Below are 25,458 nucleotides of genomic sequence, written 5' to 3'. Positions count from 1 at the left end.
CTGTTCCACATCTACAAGCGTAATTACTTTACCCCTAGTTGTTACAGAAGTGTAGGAAAGGATAATTAAAGGACCCAATGTTTGCAAGTTATTTGGGGGGCATTGAATGAAAGTCATTATATAAATTTAAGTTCCCTTATTTACTTTTTTTTTTACGTATATGTGTACTTTGATTTCTTTGTTTCTGTACTGACTGGAATTGTAGAGCCTCTCTTACAAAAGGAAAAGAGAATAAATAGACAGAAAGATAGGACAGGAAATGCTGCCTCATCCTGTCATCCATTACCCCATGAAACTTACTGATCCGAGTAAATATGTTTTTGTTGTATCATATATTACTGATCGGTCTGATGAACTTTTATATTTCAAAGCTGAGTGGCAGGAAACCCAGTGCATATTGCGTAAAAGTTGTTGCAAAGCTCATTGTTTTATCACAGCAAGTGTTATAAAATTTATTATTAAACAAGCATATCACAATACTGAGATGCCAATCAAGTTCAAGGTTTATAGTGCAATATACTGTACAAATAAGTCCCTCAATGTCCCTGTAAATTTCTTGAAGTAGCATGGGAATTAAAAAGGATTTCCAGCAAGTGCTTTCTTGACTTCTTTCAAATGTAAGTTTAGAATATTTTTTGGCCTGATTGAAGAAAATTTATGAAACATGCAGTTACATATTTGATTGGTGTCGTTTTTGTAGTAAATCAGACTCTTTGAGCTCAGAATTAAAAACTCAAAAAAACAAAGGATTTAGTCATGCTACTTTAGTACATATATATTTTTGTGTTCCAGAATATGTAATCCTATATGCAACAAAAAGATGTACTATTAAAAGTTATATTTTAACTAAAGGTAAGAAAATACACATCTACCTTACTGAAATTATACATTAACACAATCTTTGTCACAATGTTTTGACTTGGAGTAAACATTCTTTTCAGAAAGAAACAGTTCTGCCAAAAAAATTTAAAATCAATCACTTGCAGATTATTTTCTCTTAAATAAACATACAATAACATAGAGACCAAACCTACATGTGAGAATTATTGTAACTCAAAGGAATATAATTGCTATTTAGTCCTGATTTTGGTTAGTGATTATTCTTGGGTCATTTGTCAAAGGCTTTCATGGTCATAGTTCAGCTTCAGGGAAAAAGATACATCCACCGCAAATGTGAGCCTTCCTGTTTCCATCAACAGCTTGAGTTTTCAGTGGAGAAGAGCATGTGTTGGAGTATGTACATGATATGGGTCCCTGATGAATAAACACAAGTTGACAGATCCTAGGTTAGCTGTAAGTCTCTTGGGAGATGAAAAAGTTCTTTTATCTTTTTTTTTTTTTTCCTGAGGAACCAACGTAAATACCTAGACAATAAAAGAGGCACTAATCATTCTGAGATGCTTTCAGACCAGTGACGATGATAATTTTCTATGAACTTTGCTTCTATGTGTCTTCCAAAATACATCAATTAAATGAATTTTTGCAATTTTAAACAATGTAGTGTTTTGTTTACTGATTGAAATGCTAAGGATTTCTTTTTCCACCTAGAAAAACTTACTCTGCACCACTTAGCTGAGTCTAGTTATTGCACTAAAAGTACTGCCTTGTGAGGCTAGAGGTCCTAATTGTCAGCAGGACAATTTCAGGCCTTTGTGAGTCAGTGTTTTCAGTCCACTTTCTGAGAGATGCAAGACCTAATCACAAAAGTCACTGGCACATCTGGAGCAAAATTTCTAGGAAAAATGCTTTGAATTTACTAAAACTGAGTGGCTCTGTGACACCAACTGCCACCTTCCAATTATGGTATCATCCCTGATGTCTATGATGGATAAGGAAGGGCAATTTTCGAGGGCAGTAACTAGACTGCTTAGTGAGAAACTAAAACAGGGATGAAAAAACTATGAATCAGCAGAGAGGATATCACACATAACCCAGGAAATTGCTTCTATAGTCATGTTGGAAACAAATGCTGATCTCTTAAAAAGAAAACTATACATGGAAGAAATAATAGCCAGCCTAAGTAATTTATGTTCTTTGCCATAATTAGGGTCTTACGTTATTAGGATGGACGTATTACCCGGATGTCAGAAAATAATCTGACAGTGATTTAAAAAAGATTTATCCTGAAACAATACACTTAATATGCCTCCTTGTCTGTTAACTTAGTGTAGAAAAGGCTGTGTAGGCTCAGGAGCCAAGTGGCTGAAGAGTGCAATAAATCACTTGACTTGCAGAAACAATGTAGCTTTCTTTTCACTTAACATTGCTTGGGGATACACACACTCTGCAAATTTGATTCTTTGTAATATTTACTGAGAAACAGAACACTTGCTTTTCAGCGCAACAAAATGGACATGAGACACTTTACGTAGTAACCTGGTAGGCACAAATCACTCCTTTGATAACACATTTGTTGCTACTAATCTTGCTCCTGAGCCTCTTTGACACTGAAATAATCACTGTCACTCCTGATTTACAATGGTGTAAGTAAGGAGTTAATCTCACTTTAGTATTTCTGTTATATTACAATAAGTGAAAAAACCACACTGGCTTGAAATCATGGAACCATGAAATCATGAAGATTCTGATACCAAGTTTATTAGGGCTGGATTTCATCCAATGTGCTATTAAACCTGTAAGCATAAACCACAATCACAATTGGTGAATTATATTTGAGAGCAGTTTAAAATTATTTATTCCATTTACTGTATGTACAATCCAATACAATTCTCATGAAAGTCAATGACCATTTTGAGGGCACAGAAATGGGACTGGGTTTTCAACTAGACTAACTGTTACCAGACTGCAAGATGAGTGCCACCAGGAATGGGCAAGCCCTTAAAAAGTGGACTGCATCAGACAAAACCAGATGACTACTTCTCTGAAGAAACAGGAAGAGTGCTTCTGTTGGCAAAGCTCTTCTTTTGTGCCTGTTTATACCACGGCATGGATGTGCCATTGTGGCTGTCTTCACTCAAGTAGCACGACTCCGCCTCATGCATACAACATGGTGAGCTGTGCTGCTGCTGCTGCCACAAGAGTATTCAAACACAACTCTCAGGTCACTGAGGGGCCTGGACAACAGAATTCAGGCATCCCAGACCTAGATGGGCAGGTGACCGTTGCAAGATTTCCACCTTCTAATACAGTTTTTTAATGAAAGGGAAAAGAGAAATGTTCAAGCAATTCCTTTTTCTGTTGTTCCTTTGTGTCTTGGTAATTATCTCAGTCATTATGTATTTATTCCAATGTGCATCTGCTTTATTTGAATCAATAGCAAAATTTCATTTGCTTCAAATGAAGCAGGGCTGGGACATAAAAGGTAACACTGAATTGCATGTTTGAGCACTGCTTGCAATATAAAGTACATAAAAGGTACAAAAACCATTACTCTTGTATGAGCTCAGGGCCCCCATAAAATATATCAAAATAAAGAAGTGAAAAACCTCTGAAGATTGAGTAGGGCTGGAGTGCTGGAATTTTCATGGGCTGGCTACACTGGTCATCCTCATTTTCAGCAAAGGAACAATCTCCAAAACCAAAAGGAACTTTTGAACCTGTACCCAGTGTTTGTTAAAAGCCTGGAGCTCTGTTGACAGCCTAAGCTGCGTGAGTCATGACTTTGAAAACCTGTTAAACATGTAGAAGATGGGCTGAAGAAAAGGCAGAGCATCCATACTCCTGCATCTTTGGCTATATATGAAAGAGGGGTGCATGGCTCTTAGTCTAAACTCAGGCTGAGATGCCACCATGCTGGCCTATTAGCAGGTTGCCTCATGTAACTTCACATCCAGCAAGCCATCCAAATACCATCCCTTCAATTTACAGATGACCTCAGTGGAGGTGAAAAACCATTTTTGACACCTGCCCAAGGTCATGCTGTAACTCACTCAGAAAATATCAGAGATTCTGTACTGTACTTGTTGACCTGTACCTGAATGCTAGGCTCTTTCAAGTGCTAAATCAAGTAGGTGTGAAATCCTATGAGTGCATTGAACTTCCTTTTACTTTGATGAGCAATTCTCCCTCTGAACACCTAAAACTTCAGATGGAACTTAAAAGTTGCTCAGTTACCTGATATCATGCACCCTTTCAAGGCTGAACAAAATGGATGGGAGGAAAATAGAACTACTAGGAAAAACACTTGCCTCCAGAATATAATCAGTACTCAACTTGGCATGGGACCAATACACTACAGAAAACATAAAGCGCTGGGGAAGCTGAGCCGGAGAAGCAGCAGCAGCACTTAAGAGGACAGGAAACATCAAATATAAGGTGCAACACTCTGTAGAGAGAGTAGACTGTATCTTGTATTTTAAAAATAAGATAATACCTCCAAACAGCACGTAAGCATTTGCTTTCTGAGGTGCCTGAGAGCGCTGCCAGCGGCAGAGGCTCCCTTCTCCGTGCGGCCCGGGAACACTCGGTGTGCCCGGGGTGGGCGCGTGTGCCAGGCTACAGCTGCCCTTCTGAGATCGGAGCTGCTGGCGCGGCCCGGGGCTCCGCACGGGGCGAGCGCCGGGGTGGGGACCGCTTTTTTGGTAGAGCAGGTGCCAGCAGCGGGTGGCAGCAGCCGCCAGCCTCTCAGCTAGCCCGGCCCCAGCTCACCCTGCCCGGGGCGCGGGGCGGGCGGAGGCGCGGGCTGCGGGAGGGCGCGGCCGCGGGCGCGCACACAATGGCCGTGCCGGCAGCCGCCCGCAGAGCCGCGCCTGGGCGGGTCCCGCCACCGCGGCTCGCCCGTGCGAGCCGGTGCGGGCCGTGCCGAGCGGGGAGGGGTGGGGCGGGCGCACCTGGCCGGGGCGAGCGGCGGCGGCGGCGGCGGCGGGGCAGGGGCGGGAGGCCGCGGCGAGGGGCGGAGGGGCGGCGCGCGGGGCGGGCCGCTGCTCGAATGTGGCCGCGCGGCGACACATCGAGTGCCTGCGCGCCGGCCGGGAGCGCCGCGGCGCTGTCGCCGCTTCCCAGGGCGCGGAGCGGCGGGAGCCGCGGCAGCCGCAGGAGCGGCGGAGGGTGAGCAGTAAGCGGGTGGCGCCGCGCGAGGGGGAGAAACCGGTGCTGCTGAGCCCCGGCCCGGCGGCGCGGAGGGGATCCCCCCGCCTCGCCCGGCGTCGGGTTGCGGGGATGTCCGGGGGGGGCTCCTGCCGCAGGCCTGGAGGCACGTCCCGGTTGACAGGGCAACGGAGCCACTGAGGAATGCAGCGGGCGGGCGGCTGGGCTCCGGTGGCCGCCAGGGCAGCTGGGGGCTGCCGCTGCCGGGGAGGGGCGGGGGCGCCGGGAGCCGCTTTCTTCTCCCGGCGCTCGGGCAGGGGCAGGGGAGGTGCCCTTCGGCCCGCGGGTGCCGCTTCCTTCGCGGGTGAGGAGGGCGGGGAGCGCCCCCGGCGCCGGGAGGGACCGCGGGCAGGGGCGGTTCACCTCCGCGCTCCTCCGCAGGGCGCGCAGCCCGAGCGCGGGGCGGCTCCGGGGCGCTGGTGATGAGGGGCCGAGCAGGGGCTGAAGCCGGCGGCGGGCGGCGACCATGACGGTGTTCCGGCAGGAGAACCTGGAGGAGCACTACGAGACGGGCGACGACCTCGGCAGGTGGGGTGCGGGCGGATGGAGCCGTGGCTGCTGAGCTCGGCGGGGCAAGGGGTGAGGACAGGCTCGCACCCGCGTTGCCATTCCACTTTGTCTGAGATGCCCGAAGATGGAAAAGGGCGTTGGATTTGAAGTTAGCGTGTCTTTGCCTTTTTAATACGGGTTTGATGAGATTTTTGGACAGGGACAGTTCCTAAGTGGTGCCTGCTCAGCTCGACGCCCTCCCGGGTGCTGTGTGGCGCGTAGGGGCGAAGCTGCTGCCGGCGGCGCAGCTGTGGCACTGCGAGGCTCGCTGCTGTTCGCCGGGCGGGGAACTGGAAACGGGCTGGGCTGAAAGGAGAGAAGTTTGCATTGTTCATAGTGTGAAGGACTACGTTTGTAGTGCGTGTTGGATTTTTCTTTAAGAACGGGATTAGAGAAGTGAGAGTAGTATTTTATCGATACTATTGTGGTGAAGATCACTGTCTGAGCATCGCTGTTGGAGATGGAAGTCGGATTAAGGGATGTGAGCAGAGTGCTGCAGATGCAGAGCTGCCTGCTTGAACCTTGATTCTTGAACGCTGTGTAGTTGTGAGCTCCTCCGAGCTCACACTATTAATCGTGCCTTGTTTTTTCAGTGCTTTCCGTGTTTTAAAACTGTTTAAACACTGGATTGTGTTACATGAGAGTCCTTTTCCTCTTCTTTGCCCCTTCTAGAAGTCAATGGCATTCTAGCAAACCAACATGGCAGAATCCTTTTCAAGTGTTCATCTTGGTGATTTCAAAGCATAGGATCAGTGTTCAATTAACACAGGGCATTCAGTATATATGGAGCAGATGCTCCCATATCTACCTGTGCATACCTTTCCAGTGAAGGGTCCAGTCATAGCAAATGTTGTGAACGAGGTGCTTGAATAGGCAGGAACTTAGAAATATTTCATGATTTCTTAAAATCAAAAAGTAACCAAAACACCCAACCCACAACTAACCAACCAACCAAGAAGCCCCCCACATTATAAGAAAGTTAATTGCACTGTATTTCCAATAAACTTCATCCCTTTTATATACAAGTTTGTTGATGTGACTTTGGCAATAAATATGTACTTCTGTGTCCACATAGTGTTCTGGGTTGGCATTTTCATACATCCAGAATGTGAAGTAATACTAATTTGCTGGATAACTTGATAGGAAGAAGTGTCATCATGCTAAAGCATAAGTTTGGATTTTGTGGTCTGAACCTTTTTTTTTTTTTTTTTTTTTTTTTTTTTTTTTGGCATGTAATATTGTTTTATTTGATTTCCATTCTTTGTGACAAGAATACATAGTGTTCCAAAATCAGGTTTAGGTTTCTGGACTATTAAAAATAAAACCATTGTTGTACTTACAGGTACTGATAAATGATTGACTTTATAGAAGAAAATGAAGACACAGATATATTGTGGGGTTTTAAGGTTCATCAGAGAGAAGACAATGTCAATATGCAAATTTAGAAAGTGTTAAGGTTTATGTAACTTCTCTTGTATTTTTTTTAAAGAGGGAGTGTCAGTGCAATGTTTGGTCCCTAATACATATTTATGAAATAGAGCAATTGCCCTTAGGCCAATTACATAAGAAATGTTTAAATATGTAGAGTTCTTTTCCAAATAAATGTTCTTTGCAAGTCACAAGCTCCAGAACACAGCAGTGGAGAGCAGGCATTTCATTTTTACAGTATGGGAAGTGCAAACACTTAAAACATTAGGTAGTAAAACAACAACCAAAAAACCCAGAACAAATGGAGGGTTTCAAATTCGCAGAGTGTTAGGTAATGGCATTCAGTTTAAAAATGGTATCTTCATTTGATCACTTACCAACAGGGTATTACAACACTGAGGGGTTGATCCATCCAATGGCTATATAAGCTTGGCATGAAGTCTAAACTTGCCGTGTTTTATGAATTTTAAAGAATGTTAGAATCTACTCTAGTTTTCACTTGAAAAAGGGTAAAGGCATCTAAGAACCTCATCAATTTTATCTACATATGTGAGAAAATACCAGTGGATGGTAAAACATTGTGAAATGTTTGACAGGGCTTTTGCTTTAAAAATGGAATATAGTTACTTAAAAGGGCCAAAGCTTTCACTTCAGCATCACTTTAAGAAACCAGGATTATCCCAGTGTGAAATGTTGGCATAAAACCGTAAGAGTAAGCAAACCTCAAGAGGGTTGTTGTATGGTTTATTTCAGTGGTGTTTTAAACTTGTTTTTGAACTTCAATTTCTAGGGTTACACAAACTACTTTTTTGTAAATCTGTCACTTTCCATTCGTCACTACCCCTTAGCATGTTTCTGACGGTTAGGTTTACATATAAATGTAGTTACCCTGAGGCTCAAAACTCAAAAACCAGTGAATATTAAAAACACCTTTGACTTTAAAATTTCCTGTATTCATTTGGGCACGCAAATTGTGAATTAATACTTCAAGCAATGATGAAAGTTTCCATTTTGCAAAATCAACTGATTTTTCTCCTTCTCTTGGAAGAATGCTTTTATTTCCTCTTAGTTAGCTGCAGGCATGAAGCAAACAAGGTGAATTAATTAACAGGTGAGTTTTCATTGACAGCGTTGTGTTTGAATGAAAAGTTCCTAGGCCAACCTGCCTTTTGAGAGAGCTCAGTGAAGATGCAAATACTCAGGTATTTTAATAATCTGCACTGTTTTCCCTTGTAAATTATTTAAGTCTTTGTTACATTACAATACTTCTGACAGTCACTAGAATAAAAAGTCATTTGAATAAGAAAGGTGTGTTGAAGAAAGCAAATGGGCTGTGTAAATTAAATTTTTGATGGAAAGCAGTAAAGGAGGTTTAAGTATTGCTTAGCGTAAAACCTAGGGTTGTTGGAAATAAGGAGAAGGGGATGATGGTGTTCCTGGACCAAAAAAAAAAAAGTGTTCTCTAGTTTTCTGATATTTTACCATGCTTTTGCAGAAAAAGTAATAAACAATCACAGTCCTGTTACCGACATGTCTGAGTTTTGTTCTGGTCATTAGTTCGTTTTCATTTATGCCTAGGGAGAATTAGAAAAAAGAAATTTGGGATTGTGAATATGGATAGAATCACCCTTATTTATTTTTCTTGCCTGTACGTGATTTCCTCTGACAAGTTCATGGCTGTTCAGGTTGGTTTATCTTGAGATTTTGTACCAAAGCAGTCTTGTGAGACTTATGGATCTAATGCTATCTTTAGAACATATAAGAAGATTTCTCTTGATTAATGTATGCTGCATTGCATACACTTTTTTTTGTTTTCCATCTTAGAGATTTGAAATTACATGTGTTACTTGTTCAGATGCAGGCTACTTGCAGATGCGTTAAATAATCATCTAACCATGAAGTTTCAAGGGGTGGTAAACATTATCATGGAAGAGCAACAAATTTGCTAAAAGCTATTTTGTCATTTTAATTCTGCCTGCAGTTGCAGGTGGTGTGACTGCGCATTTTAAATACCCTGCTGCAGTGCTTTTACTTCAGTCTGCCCAAAAGTCAGGAATTCAAGTTCAGCAGTATTAAAAACCATACTATGGTGAGCAAGCAAGTAAAGACCTTCAAAGCACATGAAAGTTTTCAAAGTATGTTTTTACCTCCCATGACTGGCCTTGCTTGGGAATTCATACAGTATTGCTAGAAATGTGATGTTGCTTAAAAAATTTTAGGGAGAAGTAACTAAAGCTGTGTTATAAATACACACTGTGTTTGTCTGAGAGTTCCTGATTGTATAGACAGCTCCTTCTTCCTTCATCACCAACACCCACATTTGGTTTTTTTGGTTGTTTTATTTTCTTTCAAGCTTTCATGTGCTTTCTAAAAGAGATGCAGACTGCTATGGTAAAGTTTTGGAATTGAAGAATGGTATTTGCATTGCACTGTGGTTCACAATTTTTAGATTCTTCTTGATTCAGAAAGTAGGAAGAGGTATCTAACAATTTTGAATGTTAAGCTTATTTGGACCTGTTGGACTCACTAGGGGAACCCTTGTAACTTGTTGAAGGAAAGCTACACTGAATCTTGCGAGTTTCAGAGACTGCTCTGTCTCTGCTTGGTAGCTCACTAAGCAGAGGTTCTAAGAGTAGAAAGCAGCAAGCTAACCCTGCTACCTAATGTACCCAATCTCTTAATCAGTTGTGAGAGAAAAATGCCTAGGATAACATGCTGAAGATGTTGATAACAGAGAATAGAGAGCTGTGCAAGTATGTATTTACATTCTGTAAAACGTTCCTCTACCTTTCAGAGTTGAGTGAAAAAAGATTATTTTTAATTTTTCCCTGGAAAATTATCTCCATAGTAAGCAAGGAGTATGTAGGCTGAATATATAAATATATATATGTGCATGAATGTATGTGTTTTTCGTTATTCAGATACCAGTTTTTGGTAGCACTGCTTTCTACGGCTGTGGAGGCTGCTTGTCATCTATCCAAACACCGTAACTGTAACTACATTGCACCTCTGTATTGGGAGAAAAGTAAAACCTCTGAAAAAAACCCAAATAAACTTGGATGGCAACTAGAATTTGACCTTTATGGCACTTTTCGGGCTTGACAACCTCAGCTAACCTTGCTGGCTATCTCATGTACTAAAATTGTGTCAGTATTATCAGGCTCTGTTGTGAGATTTATAGGATGTGAAACTCATTTCAGGTGATACTTCCTTTCAAAACAGTCACATTTAAAACCCATGACAACCATCTTTAATGATGTTATAGTGTAACATTTTTTCCTATGAATTATCAGAAAGTCGTGTGGGGGAGGGGAAGGAGCAATGTGAAAGATGGTGTCATAAGGCTAAAATTGTTGCATGTAAGCTATAAAATTTTTAACTGTGGTACATTGAAATTTCCAGTTTCTGTTTCCTTGGGTTTTCTTGCTGTAAGTTCATCTCCATTGCTCCATTTTAAGCCATTGTTAACCTTCCTTCTCATACAGCAGTTAAGTGGTTAAACTCTGAAGAAGCAGAAGGTGCAGACCTCTGCGGTGCCATTTCCTGTGTTATTCATACAGGCACGGTGATAAATACTGCAAGTATGTAATTCACTGTTTTTATAACTACTTTATTCAGATTTTAGTAGTACATGATAATTAATTAAATTGAGTGGACTATGTAAGTTTTTCAGGGAAAAGGACCTCACCTCAGAAGGAACTCTCAAAATGTTCACAACAAAGCCCCTATTTGACCAGGAAACCTATTTGATTGACGCCTTTGTATGCTCTTTTGTTTTTATTTGAAGAATTGAAAGTTGTAGAATTCAAATTACATCAAATAACCCTTTCTGTGCTGGTTGTGAACCATGTACATGTTTTATCAGTCTTGTCAGTCCTCAGAGGAGAAGTTGGTTGTTCCATGCTTTTCTGTAAGTCCTGGCTTTGGTGGCTGCATGGATATTGAAAAGGAAGGTTTCTTAACTGGAAAGCATGGTTGCAAAAATGATGCATCTCAAGTCACTTTGCCTTCCAGACATGCCTCAAAATGTTTCTTTTTCACAAATGCACAATAACCTGCAAGCTGCTGATGACGCAGGGTGCAAGAGCTGTCACCATACAGTGCCACTGGTGACAATTACTGCCGTATAAAATGTGCTGAGAGGTTTGCTTCATGAAAAGCACAAGAAATGCTGATGCTTTTTTGGGCATAAGTTGGTCCTGCTTACTTTATTTCTCTCTCTGGGGGAAAAGAAGGACTGCTTTGTGTGTCTTTTAAAATACAGTGTAATAAAAACTACAGCTTGCTGATTATTCTGTGCTTTCAGTTTAAATGCACAAATCTTTGTAAATCTAAACTCATCAGGAAGCAGATAAAAATGCTTGTCTGATTTTTCTTCTAGCCAGGCTCAGTGAGGCATGATCAGTACCAGAGCAGGCATGTTAGGGGCGTGCTGAAACTTCAATCTGTCCTTCTGGGCTTTCCTTCTGTGCTTATGGGGTTTTTTTGGTGTTTGTTTTTTTTCCTCCCTCTTTTCTCCCTTTACAGGTGTTTGAGTATGTCAGTTTCTCTGCTGGAATTATGTGTACTGAACAGAAGTTGGCCCTTTTAGCCTAGGAAGGGGAGGCTGACACTGCCTTTTCATGAGAGCTTTGTTCAAAGCTCAGGCTGCAGAGTTGGTGGTTGAAAGGATCAGTATCTCTTTCCTCTGCTGTGTGTTTCTGTGTAGGTTGTTTTGTTTCAGGTTGGGTTCCTTTTATTAATGTAGTGCTGCTGTCAAAGGGGAAAAATACCCCACCTTATATCTAATTTATGGCAGATGAATACTCTCAGATCAGCTGAAAGCACTGAACATAAACCAACAACAAGGATGTTTAAGCTGGAAATTAGGAGAACTGTGGGTGGTGCAACAGTTCTGGAGTAATCGTCACGAACGGTTGTTGCAGTTTGTCAGAGGTATTCAAAGCTGTACAAGGAGGAGATTGCGTGTTTCTTGTGAGACCCTGGCTTAATGTCCACATGTCTTTCTGTTTTTAAATGGCTCGGTTAAAACAAACAAATTGTGCAACTTGTTGATACAACTTTATATTATGAAGAAATTATGCTGGTTAAAGCAGAGGCTCAGCAGCTTGTTTCCTGGATGGTAGTGGCTTTGTAGGAGCTCTGTCTCAAATAAAACTTGTTTCTCAAACTGTGTTTTGACCCCCTTGCAGGAAGATACGTGACACAAAGGAAGATTATACACTAAACCTGAACAGCATTCATTGACTTGCCACGCAGTATAGTAGGTCATACTTAACTGTGATGAGTTCATGGCTGAGATGGGTGAAGCTGAGAAAAGTGTAGACAAAGCCTAAAGATCTTCAGGCCTTTACTATTTTGTTGCATGTCTACCTTATGCAGTGAATTTTGGCATAACGTGTGAAATTTTGCAGAACTGGGTACAAAGTCCGGTGCCAAGCAGTCTAATATAGGTGATGTTGCTAAACTCTCAGATCTTGTCTAGGCGGTGATACAGGAGGAGTGGAGCCTGCACATTTTGGTCAGTTGTTGGGTGACATTCCTCTTGCTTTTGGTCCAGTTATGGACCAGACTAATGACAGAGATGAGTTGTAGGGGCAGGTATGTCTCCATATCCTTGCAAACCTTGCTACATCCTCCTTCACATGTTACTTGTGGGTCTTGTCCCTTCATTTCAAAGAGATTGCTGCTGTCTTTTTCTAAAGTGAAGAACAGATGCTAAGCTAAGGTGGTGAAGCTGTGGAAAGAAGCTTCTTAAGAAAGAAGACTTAAGGCTTCAGTACATTTAGCTTGCGCCACTATGCTTGGAGTGGTATGATATTCTTAATATGCTGGAAAAATTAAAATGATGGGTGAAACAAAGGAACTTTGGAAACTACATTTACATTCACAGATGATTCTGCAGGCTGGAATTGAAAGGCTGCTTGCCTCAAGGAAAATGACCTTATGGGACCTGTTGAAATGAGACCAGTCTGAACAGGGAATCTAAATTGTATCAAGATTTAGCTTGTAACATTAAAGGAAAGAATTGCATGATACTGTTCTGGAAAAGGAGAAAGTTGATAAGGATACAGTCATTGTTGATATCTTAGATCAGTTTTAACACTCTCTTTCAAAGTTTCCAGGCATATTGCAGTCCTTGAAGATGTTGTCCTATGGTACTAAAAGTGCAGTATTATTGGCACGTCAGAGTTTTGTGGGTTTTTTTTGGTTGTGGCACACGTCCATGTTGGAGGGAATATCTTGTAATAGATGCATTTCACCCAGTCCCAGAATCGCTCACAGGGTTTAGGATTGCTGCAAAACACTACACTGAGTAATCCACATGGTGGTCTGCAGCCTTGTTTTCTTGATTTTAGAAGTTTAATTTCCTTCCCCTTATTCCCTCCTGTTTGTGCAAGCTGATGTGCCAAACCATTTCTGCTTCCAGAGGCAGTAGTGTTGAGGAGGAAGCATGGTTGTGTGGCTGCCCAGCCAATGTGAGTGCCTTGACCACCAGCAGCAGGGACCCTGTGCAGTGGTGTGCCACTCTACTAGAGCAGGTCTTCCCCAGTACTGTCTGCTTGCAGGTGCATGTCTCCATTTGTTATGAAGCTCAGATGGTCCTGCCTGTATTTAACAGAAAGAAAAATACCTTACTGGGTGGTTATGAACTTGTGGGGAAATGTCCAAAGCTTTGGAAATTTCATAGTCAGTGTAAATTATAACTGTCTTTACATACTGATTGAAAGGTGTAGTTTGAGATTTTTGTTTTGAATTATGCAGAGGAGTGAGGTTTTGGAAAGAATAAAAATTACTTGGGGCAATAGCATTTGTCTGTTCACTTCTTGCCTAAACAGGATGCTAAGAGCCTGTAACTGAACCTGTGTACTGGAAATATTTTATTTCCACTATGACTTTATTTGTCAGCAATTAATGGTGTGCTTCCAAATTTTCATAAGTTACTTGGAGTCCTGCTTTCTGCCTGGTATGTAAATTGGCTTCTGGGCTCTTGTACCTTTTCCTCAGTCTTCTCTCAAGTGTCAGTGGTTGTCCTAGCTTTAAGGTACTGGCTAGGTGTGCCTGTAGAAGTATGCACTTAGAGTACCTGCTTTCATGCCATGGGAACTGATAGCAGAGGGACATTTTCCCCAGATCACAGTCTGTTGGACCTGTAGTGTTCTGAAGTTGTTATTCTTATGGGACAGAGAAAGGCTGTTCATTTTCTGGAGTCTGGTGAGTTTTAACTGTCTGGTGCTTATAGAGAAATGGTATGGAGACACTCATCTCTTCTCCCCTGTTGTCTCTGCTGAAGTTTTTAGAGAAGAGGACTGAACTGCACTGCTGATATGGTATTTCGTAATCCTGTATTTCTAAAGGAGACTAAGAAAGACAATTCATAAAACTTCAAATCATGTGTGTCCTTTGTGGTGTGTGTTATTTGGCACTGTGCTTACTTTGCCTGGCTGTGTAGGTATAACTGAGTGCAGCTAACTTCTGTGTTAAGGGATAATGTTGTATTCTGATGTGGTTTACAATTAAGTTATTCTGCCAGGTTAAATTATTCTGCCAAGTTTAGTGGGTGACAAGGTGTGGGTTTTTCCCCCTTGTGTTGGTTTTGCACAGCCTGGTTTTTGGTAGCAGGGGGCCACAGAGGTGGCTTCTGTGAGAAGCTGCTGGAAGCTTCCACCATGTCCAGCAGAGCCAATCTCTGACGGCTTTGAAGATGGACAAGCTGCTGGCCAAAGCTGGGCCAATTAGAGAGATTGGTAACACCTCTGTGATAATGCATTTAAGAAGAAAATCAAAACAAAGTGCACAAGAGGAAGAGGTGAGAACATGTGAGGGAAACAAGGTCAGAGGAGAAGGAGGGGGAGGAGGTGCTCCAGGTGCTGGAGCCGAGATTCTTCTGTGGGCTGTGGTGAAGACCATGGTGAAGCAGCTGGGCCCCTGCAGCCCATGGGGATCCACAGGGAATGCAGAGATCCATCCACAGCCTGTGGGGGAGGTGCCTGTGCTGGAGAGGGTGGATGCCTGGAGGGGGCTGTGATCCAGTGGAAGACCCGGTGGAGAGAGGGGGTCCCTGCTTCCAGGCTGGAGCAGCCTGTCCTTGGAGGACTGCACCTCGTGGAAAGAGAGACCCACGGTGCAGCAGTTTTGGGAGGACTGTTTGCCCATGGGGGGAGTTCACACTGCAGCAGTTTTGGGAGAACTGTTGCTTGTAAGATTGGAGCCACACTGGAGAAGTTCACAGAGAACTGTCTCCTGTGGGAGGGACTCCATGACGCAGCAGGGGAAGGATTTCTCTCCCTGCACAGCGGAAGAAAACCTTGGGTGACAAACTGACCAAACCCCCCTGCCCTGTACCCTATGCTGTCAGTGGGAAGGAGAGAGGGGCTGGGGGAAAAAGGTGTTTTAAGGGCTTATTTTACTTCTCATTATTCTCCTCTGATTCTGTTAGCAATAAATTCACTTTGTATCTCCATGTTGAGCCTGTTTTGCCCTTGAAGTGTTTTCTCCCAGTCCTTATCTCAACTCATGAATCCTTCATTAATTTTTCTCTCCTTTGCCCAGCTGTGGCAGAGGAGGGTGAGTGAGTGACTTTCATGGGTGCCTGGTGTTTGGCCAGTGTCAAACCACAACACCTCTTTGTCCACAGGGGAAAATAATACGTGTGTGTGTGTCTTACTTGGGTCCTACAGCTTTGAGGCCAAGAACTCAACATTGAATAACTCCGTCAACAAGACTGGGAGTTTATTATTGTATAAGAAGAAAACAGTATATGAGAATCTTGAATGGTAACAAATTTTATCTTTCGATACCTCTCTTCTTGCTAACTCAGACTGCTTTGTTGGGACACTTGGCTCCTGTTACCTTTAAGGAAGCTGATGCAGATGTAATCCTAGAGATAGATATTTCAACTTCTCTCCTTCAGCTTCCTTTTTCTATTAGGGATTTTGTTTTGTTTGCTTTGGGTTTGTGTGCATGTGTTTGTGTTTTGTTGTGGTTTTTATTCCTTGCAAATACAGGCTTCAAACATTTTGGTATGGAAGTGCTGACTTTGTTGGTATATTATCTGTCTGGCAGTATTTTCTTATCTCCATGAGCAGGGCCATCTGCGTAGAATTGCCATTGATTCCCTGGGAAAGGAAAGCACATCAGGGAATGGCTCAGTTCCTTATGTCTCATCTTTTCTCATGGCTTTTTATTTGAAAGGGCCTTCTGATACTATTTACTTCACATTCTTGCCTAAAAGAAGGATATCTCTTTTCCTGGTTTTGCTGCCAGGTCTAACATTAGGTGAAGAACAAACCATTCCAGATTCTATCTTGCAAAGCTGGTCTTCTTCTGCTGCCTCTTTTGTTCCTTGAGAAAGAAACTTTTACATTATTGTTCCTCCTAAGTGTGTGTTAGTTCCTGGTCAGTGCGGCCCTGCCTGACTGCAAGCCCACCCGGGGAGGCTAAGCCAGCCTAGTGCAAGGGTCAGAGAATGGGATGGTCCTGTTCCTCACCCACTGAGCGGCATTCTCCTGTGCTAGCACTGGCACCATCATGAGCACAGCCTGGAAACGGGAGGGAATTACAGACTGAGCTCCCCAAACTGGGTCAACGTGGGCATGTCAGACAAGGATCAGTGCCAGCCGCCAGCACAGCATGGGAATGCATGGCCAGTGGGATGGGGAAGTCTCTGTTTGTGACAGTTACTGGCTCAGCCTACTAAAGCACGCTGTAAAGCCTGAACCCTCTGTGCTCTGCATCAGCACCGTGCAGGTCTGGCCAGCTAAGACCTCGTGGAAGAGCTGCTCTGAACTGGGAAGCAAAACCTGACTGTGATTAACCCTGGACAATGAGACTGGTGACAGCACAGTCTGAGTATGTTTTCCTGTGGCAGCAGCCATAGGGCAGCCAGACAGGCCCTCCTTTGCTCAGGGGTCAGAGGGGACAACTAGGATTTTTTTTTTTTTTTTTTTTTTTTGGATGCTCTAAATTCTGAGGTGCCCATGCTTGTCTTTGAGAGTGAATAGCTGTGAATAAAAGCTGAAGATGTGGGGAAGCAGACAATTACTTGGCTGTAAATAGTGGCTCATAAAACCATAATGTACATGGAAGTTACTAAGGCACTTAGCATGAGATTTGTGCTTGTGACACAAACTGCTTTTTTTGTAATGCTATATCATCTTAAAAATCTGCCTTTAAGTCACGGAAAAGCAGTATTTTCATCACTGGCTTAAGTGATGTGTTTACAGCTCGGTGAGTTTCTTATATATTTAGCTAGCATCAAGTTAATAATTGGAGGAGAAAATCCAGAACTTTTCTACAGAAAAAATTACTCTGACATCCTCTGTGGAGCATAAGGAGGTTGTTTCTCCTTATGCTCTAATACTAAAAGGTTAGTGACACACCTGTGGGTTTTACTGATTCTTCATACCTGGAAGAAATAGAAAGTAACCAAACTTTAAATCCTTTCCACACCTTTAATATGTATAATTTCTAAGGAAAACTGATGTATAACCTGTTGGGAGCTTTGCAGTCCATCCTCACTCCTGCTCTTAGTGATTAGATTTCATCCTTTTTCTAGCAAGTGTTTGACTGATCCATACTCCATGACTGTATTCAATTATTTTTTTCAAGTATACTGAAAAAAACATTTTCTTACACTAGCACTGTTTAATGTATTTAGCAGGTGCAGCTGAGCTGTAAAGGTGAGGAATTTCTGTGGTTTTATTTGTGGCCATTCAACACAGATACTTTCCAGAGTCAAAATCTGCATAGGAATGCTGCTTATAGGCACAGTGTTATTGCTCATTAAGATGATAGGTCATACACTACTAAACAGAGAATTTCTGAAAAGGTGAAATGAAGAAAGGCTGTTCGTTGTGATGAAAGAGTGGATGAGACAAGTGAGGTCTGATAAGCATTATCACTAGACTTTTCTTCCCTAAGCTGAAGGACAAACAGCCCCTTAGGAATGTTTCAGAACCCGTTGCTGAAAAGAGAAGTGTGTAACTCAAAACACTAGTTATGAAACAGCAGGAAGAACAGTCTTTAGCATCACCAAAATCAAATGTTTGTTCTGCTCTTATGTTTTAATATTCACACCAGTCTCCTGGTTTAAGATTTTATGAGCTAGTGATAACTGAGCTTTTATAATCAGTTCTGAGTCAGAGTTACGTCACATGTGTCTTTAAACATTTAGCTAGATTAACTTATGATTTAATGTTAATTGCTGAGTTGGTTTACAAATTTCATGAAAAGCCCAAAAGAAGGCGAAAATGAAGTACTAAATAACAGTAGAAGCATTAAGACTCTACTTAAGTGCTTGCAAGGTATAGTAAGTTCTGTATTTATATGGCTATGGTCAGGCATTGATTCTTAAAGTACCTGTATGTGTACATGTACTTTTTAATACCATGAATGGCAGTTGCTTGAAAATCTGTGGCTTTCTTTGCCTTATCTCCCTTTTTTTTTTTTTTTTTTTTTTTTTGCGTTTTCCTTTATGTTATAGATGTAGTTATTACTTCAACTGCTTCCAAGTGTGAGTACTCAGCTTTTCATAGTATAAGGTGTTTTCTGAAAAGGCTTTAGCAGATGTACATGTACTCAGACCAAATGGGTTTCTACAAGCTCTAGCCCAGGCATCATTAATAGGAAATGGCTGACATACAGCTGCCTTGGAAGTTTTGCAGCCATACACATTCCTCCAGCTTATACATTAAATACCACTACGTTTTGACATGGACTTCATATCAGTATTTTAAACTTCTGTGTCTATGAGTAGACTTTGGTTGGAAGTATTTTCTTGAGTGCTGTCCAGCTCTTCATGTTTTGTAGTTTGATAATCTCTGAAGTACTTTTGTTAAGGCATTTGACGCACAGAAACATCTCCGTTTTCACTTTCATGTTGTTTTTACCATCCCCAAGTTTTACCCAGAATCATACATTAAGACTACTGCTGTTCAGACTGAGTTCACTCTCACACTGATTGTGTTCATCTTACATTTGTCATGTCACCACATTCAGTGAGTTATTATTGTTCCCACTGTTACTGCAAAGGAGCAGCTCCAAATTCCTCTAGAAGGGGTCAGTACTTTTTGCCTTTTAGCAATGCACATGTCAAGATTAGTGACTCAGAAGTGTCCCTTGAGAGAGAACCAAGAATACCAAGATTCACTCAATCTAACACTACATTTCCTTTTGTGAAAGTGGGAGAGACAGTGTGGTTGTGAAAGTGTGGTGTAGCACTGCTTTTCTCTTTATGCTGGAAAGCTAAGAGCTCTTGAGCTTTGCAGTATTGCTTAGTGTCATGTTAAAAAGAAAAATTAAAAAAAAAAATTAAACATACCATGGAGAAGACTGTAAAAATGACTCTCAGCTTCTCAAACTCTGTGTAGCGCCTGTGTGTCACATTGAACTATATTAGATAAACTTTAAAGTGAAATTTAATCCTATGGTAAAATGAATTCTCAACAAGGAATGATGGAAAAATGTTTATCTCCTGAGCGGTGAAAAGTATTACTGCACAGCCTTTAGATATTATGCTTTTGCTTACAAAAGAATAGCCAACAACTTTTTTTTTGCACCTTCCTTCCCCCCGATAATGTAATTGCTGTTCCTACTAGGCAGTAACTGGATTGGACAGCATAAAAATAGTGTCTGACCATTACTCACTGTTTTGTGTAAAGTTTCAGCAACGTTGATAACTTGCATTTCTTGTCTTGTCTACTGGCACAGTGACAAGTATGCATGTTTGGTGTTACCCAGACTGTACAAGTGACTGCTGGATAGATAATATTAAACTGGAGACAGAGCTGAATTGTTTATATACATACAGGAAGCAGGGAAGGTTTTGTCTCTGCCTGTCTAGTGTTTGCCTCTCACCCACCTATTCAACCGTTCAAAGCACTAGAAAAAGCATGAAAGAGAATTTAGTCTTTGGCTACTTCCAGAAAAATAATTCTGTCAATTTCTTACAGCCATGTGTAAAGCTGATAGTATGTCTCTGTTTTGTATCTGCAGTAATCCATGGGTTTCCAGGAGAACAGAGTTATCAAACCTTCAGTAATGCTTCCAGCTTTTTCAGTGTGCCTCTTCATCTGAACATCTGCTGTCAACATAGACCCAGAGTACTTTACTCATTCAAATTTGCATTCCAAAACCCAAATGTGAATATAAGAAAAAGAATCTGACGTCAGAATTCCTGCTTACACAAAAGAATCTGTTTTTTAAAAAGAATTACAGAACTCTGTAAAAGCATGTAATATCTCTTTGTTCTAGTTAAAAGTAACAAAAATCTACTTATTTGCCTGACAACTAAGCCACATCAATCCATTGACAAAACAGTAATTTAGAATGAATAAGACAGTACTGGTGAGCACATGGATATGAAGAAGTTCCTTTTTGTTTCTGTGTACAGCTTGTAACTTGGAACACTTTTTCTATTTGTACACAAGATGCCAGTTTTTCAGTGCCAAGAATGTTCCTTTCATACACTATAAAGTTCTAGCAACAGTGCAACTCCTCTTTCTGGCAAGGGCTTTGCATGTGCTTGAGAGTTAAATCCTTCTACTTCTTTTCTGCTTCATCTCCCCCGCATGCTTTCATTCCTAGACCTTCAGTTGCACTAAACTCATTTTCAAGAGCACAGTTTGACCTAATTGCTTAGCAGAGTATGATCATGGAGAAACCCATATATTGTCTGATAACCCTGTAGTCATTACTTCTTTAAAGTCATGTGCTCCTTTGAAAGAAGACCGCTTTGACTGGAAGGAGGGCTGTGTGCTGGTGCTCTCTGTGGAGGATTTAGCACCTGCAAGATCTTTCCTTTCTCATTCTTTCATAGTCTGAAATACCATTGCCATGCCACCTTTTCTTCTTGAAAAACCCTATCCTTCTTGCTGCATAGCACTTCAGAAAGACAAACTCCTGAATCTCTGCCTGTGTTTCTGCGCATTGTTTTTTATAAGGCTTATGTGCAGGCATCATGTAAATTTGAAATGCTCTCATGATTTGGACGTGGGTAACTGATAAGATACCAGAAGTCAAAGTAAAGCAAGAGATGCAATAGCACCTATTAACCCCCTTGTTCTGAAAAGTTTCAAAGCACAGCAGCAAGCAAATGTAGGAGGAAGAGGGAGCATGATTGCCTCATGCCAGCAGTGCCTTCCTTAGCTGCACCTTGTTTCAAACCTTCAGGTCCCTTTTCAATACTAGTGGTACTTTCTGTCTAGCCTATCAGGGCGATGTCTAAAAAAACTTGAAGCTGTGTGCTGCTGTAGAGTGAAGCTTTCATCTGTTGAAACCAGTGTTACCTGCCCTTGTTCACTGCATTGATGACTGTGGGGCTACACTGTGAAGAGTCTCTTAGCGCACTTCTGGTTTAAGCTGTGTGTAATGGTAACATAAATGAGAGAGTCAAGTGAAGGAATGTTTTCTCTGCCTCCTTTGTAAGGCAGATGGAGATTGCTTTCAAGTTCCTTGTGTATGTCTATCTGTACTAAAACGAGCCACAAATTAAGTGGAGGCACAGGAGTTTTTCAATCTTATGGAGTAGCCTAGTGACAGGAAAATTCACTTGCTAAAATAAGACTTTCACTGTCAAGTGGGAAGTGTTTTAGAATTATTGAAGTTGATGATCTGCAAAGCATTGTGCAAGGAAGAACATCATTGTTTCCTAGCTGCTATTGGATTCATTTGCTAAATAAAATAATTGTGAGATACTAATTTGTATCTTTCCTTGGAGGATTGATTGTGCCTCTGTAGGAGATTTCGTTGTGTGAATCCTGCAGAATTCAAAGCAGGAGCTTTGACTGGTAGCACTTAATAGTATCTTTTATGCTGTCATCAGGGCTGCTTTTTGCAGGGAAAAAGAAAGCTGAGGTGGGAGAGCTCTTCTGACTGTCACTTTCAGTTGAAATCTAGTAAGCAAATGATATATATTTTTTTTAATGTGTTCCAGTATTAGACAGTTTTTCTGTCTTTTTTGTAACTTCTTTTTAAAAAAGTTAGGGACAATGACTGCATTGTAAGTGTCATGTGTGTATTGCATGCCATATCTCTTCAAATTAATATTATTCATTTTATACAATTCTGTTGGTCTGTAATTGATGCTATAAAGTTTACAGCCCATGGCCCTTGAGCATACAACGTTAAGTACTCTTGTAGCAGGCCTTTTAGAAGTAATGAGAGGTAGAGGCAAGTGAGAATATGTATGTGAGGGAGATGTGTTGCTGTTATCCCCAGAGAGACAGCGAAAATCACAACATAAGTCCAGGTTGTAAGGTATGGCCGAAGTGACCTCATTTAATCACCCGTAACCTTTACAGCATGGTCTGCAAAAGAGAAATTACATGATTGGCCTATTGACCCATCACCTCTCAAGGTGATAGGTTGAGCAGTTAAGACACCCATTTCCAAATATTATTCTCACAAGACTGAAAACAATTCTACTGTTCTCACAACAACCTGCAGGTGCAGAAATGGTTTACAGTCTCTCAAACTGTTGTCCATCCAGTTCTCATGAGAACGAAAGCTTTCACAGAGAAGCTGTGAGAAGCTGGATTTCTCTAGCTTCTCTCTTATGACAAAGAATAGTTTCACAGGAAAATTCCTCTGCTCCTGCCTTTTAGCATCCACAGTGATGACTCCCTTTTTTACTTAAAAATAAAGGTGGAGGGGAAGAGGACTGTGTGCCTGTTTCTAGAGACATGCAGGATGTATGGCAGTTGTGTTTCTGTGCTTAGTTTTTCTTCCATTTTTACCCCACGTGTAAATTGTACTGTTATTGGCATGTTTTGAGATGTCTAGTGTTTAGTCAGCTGCACAAAATTACTTAATAATGAAGTTCTGCTCCTTCGCTCAACTCTCCTGTTCATTTGGGAGGACTATGAATTTTTAAATGACTTTTAACATGTTTCATTTGAGCACAACTTTATCTGCTAAGTAATGTTATCTTTAATACTGTTTATGGCTGGCAGTTTTTTCATAGATTCTCAAGCATGACCAGTAGCTGCCATAGAGAAAAAGAAGGCTCTTTGGAAACTGTTTTCCAGCTCAGTTAGACCTGGAACACTTGAAAAAGCAAGATAACATAATGTGATGTTTATTGGACTGAGAATTGAATCGACCCTGTAGGGAAGGGGATAAGGTTTATGGATATGGTTACTGTCACCTTGTTGGTAGTTATGAAATGTGCATGAGAGTGTTTAGGTTGTGGGTACCTGCATGGAGGTGGTTACTGCACATTTCTCAGATAGATGATGTAGCCTTATGCTGGCAGGAGAGCAGGTTTGCTCTAGTTTTACTATAGGTATTTGTAATGGCTTGTCCTGTGTGGTGAGGAATAGGGTGCTTGCTTTAACAAAAGCAAAGAGCTGCAAGTTTCAGGTACTGCCTGGAGTGCTGGTCTTCACCTTAATTTTTCAGTAGCTTCCCTGTATTTCAAGATTGCACAGGGAAGAAACTGGTTAATCTTTGTAAAGCTCAGACTAGGTTGTTCAGTGCATTTGACAGCTTGTTTGAATGCGTAGCTTTTTTAAAATCAATTGTGTTCTACCCATTGTTCTTCCTTCTCTTTCTTCCTCCTTGAATTAAGGTTCAGTTGTTTCTGTACACCATCAGAAGCAACACATCACTGCCTTCTGGTCTGTGTTGGATGTTATCTTTGCTTACATTTGCTTTTTGCCCTCTGCACTTTGGCAGCTATCCAAACTCAACATGATATTCACTTCCTGCTGCCTGTTGGATGTTTTTCTTGACTTTAACTCCAAGTGTCAAAATGCACCATGCTGTCCTTAATCACTCAATAAACACACAGGAGCTGAGATTTTCCAGGATGTTGAAAGGTTGAAAACATCTTCAGGTTTAGTCTGAAAGTATCTTCTTTGCCTGTGCTGTGCTATTAGCCTATTACTATCGTAACAAGCTCACCTTGGTACACGGTGAATTCTTGTCAGTTGACTTTTGTGGTTGCCTTTTTTTCTTAAAGTTATTATATCTGTTTTAACCAAAAGTTATTGGAATATAAAAAAAAAAAATTTAAAAAATCCAAGCCCCTCCCCCAAAACCTCAACTTAAAAATCAGTCACAAAACAATAATGAAGCTGGGATCATTATCATCAGAAGACATCTTACAGTGAATTTTTATGTCTATATTAATTTTTAAATTGCTAATTATTAATATTTATCTTGGTTATGCATATCTAACTGATGGAAAATTTCATTTCTCTGTAAACATTTAGAATTTTTATTCTGAAAATTTGACAGTAACTTTTTTTATAGGGTAGGAAGATGCTGAGAAAAGAATTTGTGTAAATATCTTAAAATTTTTCATATTCATATGCATTTCATATTTTTTACATGCTTTTGAGAGGTCTCTAAAGGTCCATTTACAATCTCTTCTTTGCCATTTGCAGTAGCTGCATTGCTTTTAAGCAATGTTTGGGATGAGCATTTCATTGTGGTTTTGGTTAGAGGAGGTTACTCTGAATCTGACTGAAGAACTATTTCAGAGATTGAGCTATAAAGTGGCCTTTGGATCTGCTCATAATGAAGCAAATCTTGAATTAATCACTTTTTTCCTTTGGAGACACCAAAGTCGGTCCTGCATACGACATCACTATTGTCTGTACAAGCTTTCCTGCTGAAGTTCCCAAGCATTCAAGCTGCACATCAATACTTCTATGAGATGAGAAGATGACATAGTAAAGGGGTATCTTTATTATATTTTGTATTTCTATTGGATTTCATGTTACAGGGACAGTTGTGGGGTTTGACTATTCTGCTCACTTGAAAAGGCCTCCACAGCCATTGCAAGGTGGCCCCTTTGTTTGTTTTCTGTGGAATTTGGGTATAACTTGTCAATAATGAAAGTTGATGAAAATATGTGGAGTTGACTTTGTACTTTTTAACATAGGTGGTTTGATGCTACTGCTGTAAAATTAGTGTAACAAAGTGTAGTGTTTCCAGTTCTGTCCTCTCAGCTTCATAGTTCAGGGAGAAAATCATCTACAGGGAAAATTTTCTGACCTGTTTTGCATATTCTGTCAGTCTTAATTTAAAACCATGAGCTGATATTTGATTTTAGGTGATCCATCTCTGTAACTCTCCTATATAAAAAATCAAATGTAATGTTTCCATAATGGTATCCCAAATGTAGTGAACTAGCTATAATTCATTTCACTTTTGTTTCTTGACCTGAGAGTAATTAATTTTCTGTGGTTGGAAGAAACTGAGCAGCCTGGGCTGCAGTGACCATGCACTGGTGGAGTTTGCAGTTCTAAGGGATACAGGTCAAGTAAAGGAGCCAAGTGAACCTCCTGAACTTCAGGAAAGCAGACTTCCAGCTCTTTAGGGAGATAGTCAGTGGACACTTCTGGGAGACTGCCCAGATGAACAAGGGAGTGGAACAGAGCTGGCAGATCTCTAAGGAAGTCTTCCACAGAGCACAAGAGCTGGCTA

At 41.2% G+C, this 25,458-nt stretch overlaps 1 protein-coding gene across 2 annotated transcripts in view; it reads left to right on the top strand.

The window, feature by feature from the left end:
• Window positions 1–5,415: 5,415 nt before the first annotated feature.
• The window catches only part of DAPK1 (death associated protein kinase 1), an 88,315-nt gene continuing 68,272 nt past the window's right edge, over window positions 5,416–25,458 (top strand). For both annotated transcript variants that reach the window (XM_039566853.1, XM_039566852.1), the window contains exon 1: window positions 5,416–5,574. In XM_039566853.1, the coding sequence (XP_039422787.1) occupies window positions 5,513–5,574 (62 nt within the window). In that variant the 5' untranslated portion in view covers window positions 5,416–5,512. The remainder of the gene's footprint in view (window positions 5,575–25,458) is intronic.

The sequence above is a fragment of the Corvus cornix genome, chromosome Z (genome assembly GCF_000738735.6).
Source record: "Corvus cornix cornix isolate S_Up_H32 chromosome Z, ASM73873v5, whole genome shotgun sequence".
In the NCBI taxonomy this organism is placed as follows: Eukaryota; Metazoa; Chordata; class Aves; order Passeriformes; family Corvidae; genus Corvus; species Corvus cornix.
The sequence above is the reverse complement of the archived record's forward strand: the minus strand, read 5'-3'. Positions and strand labels throughout refer to the sequence as shown.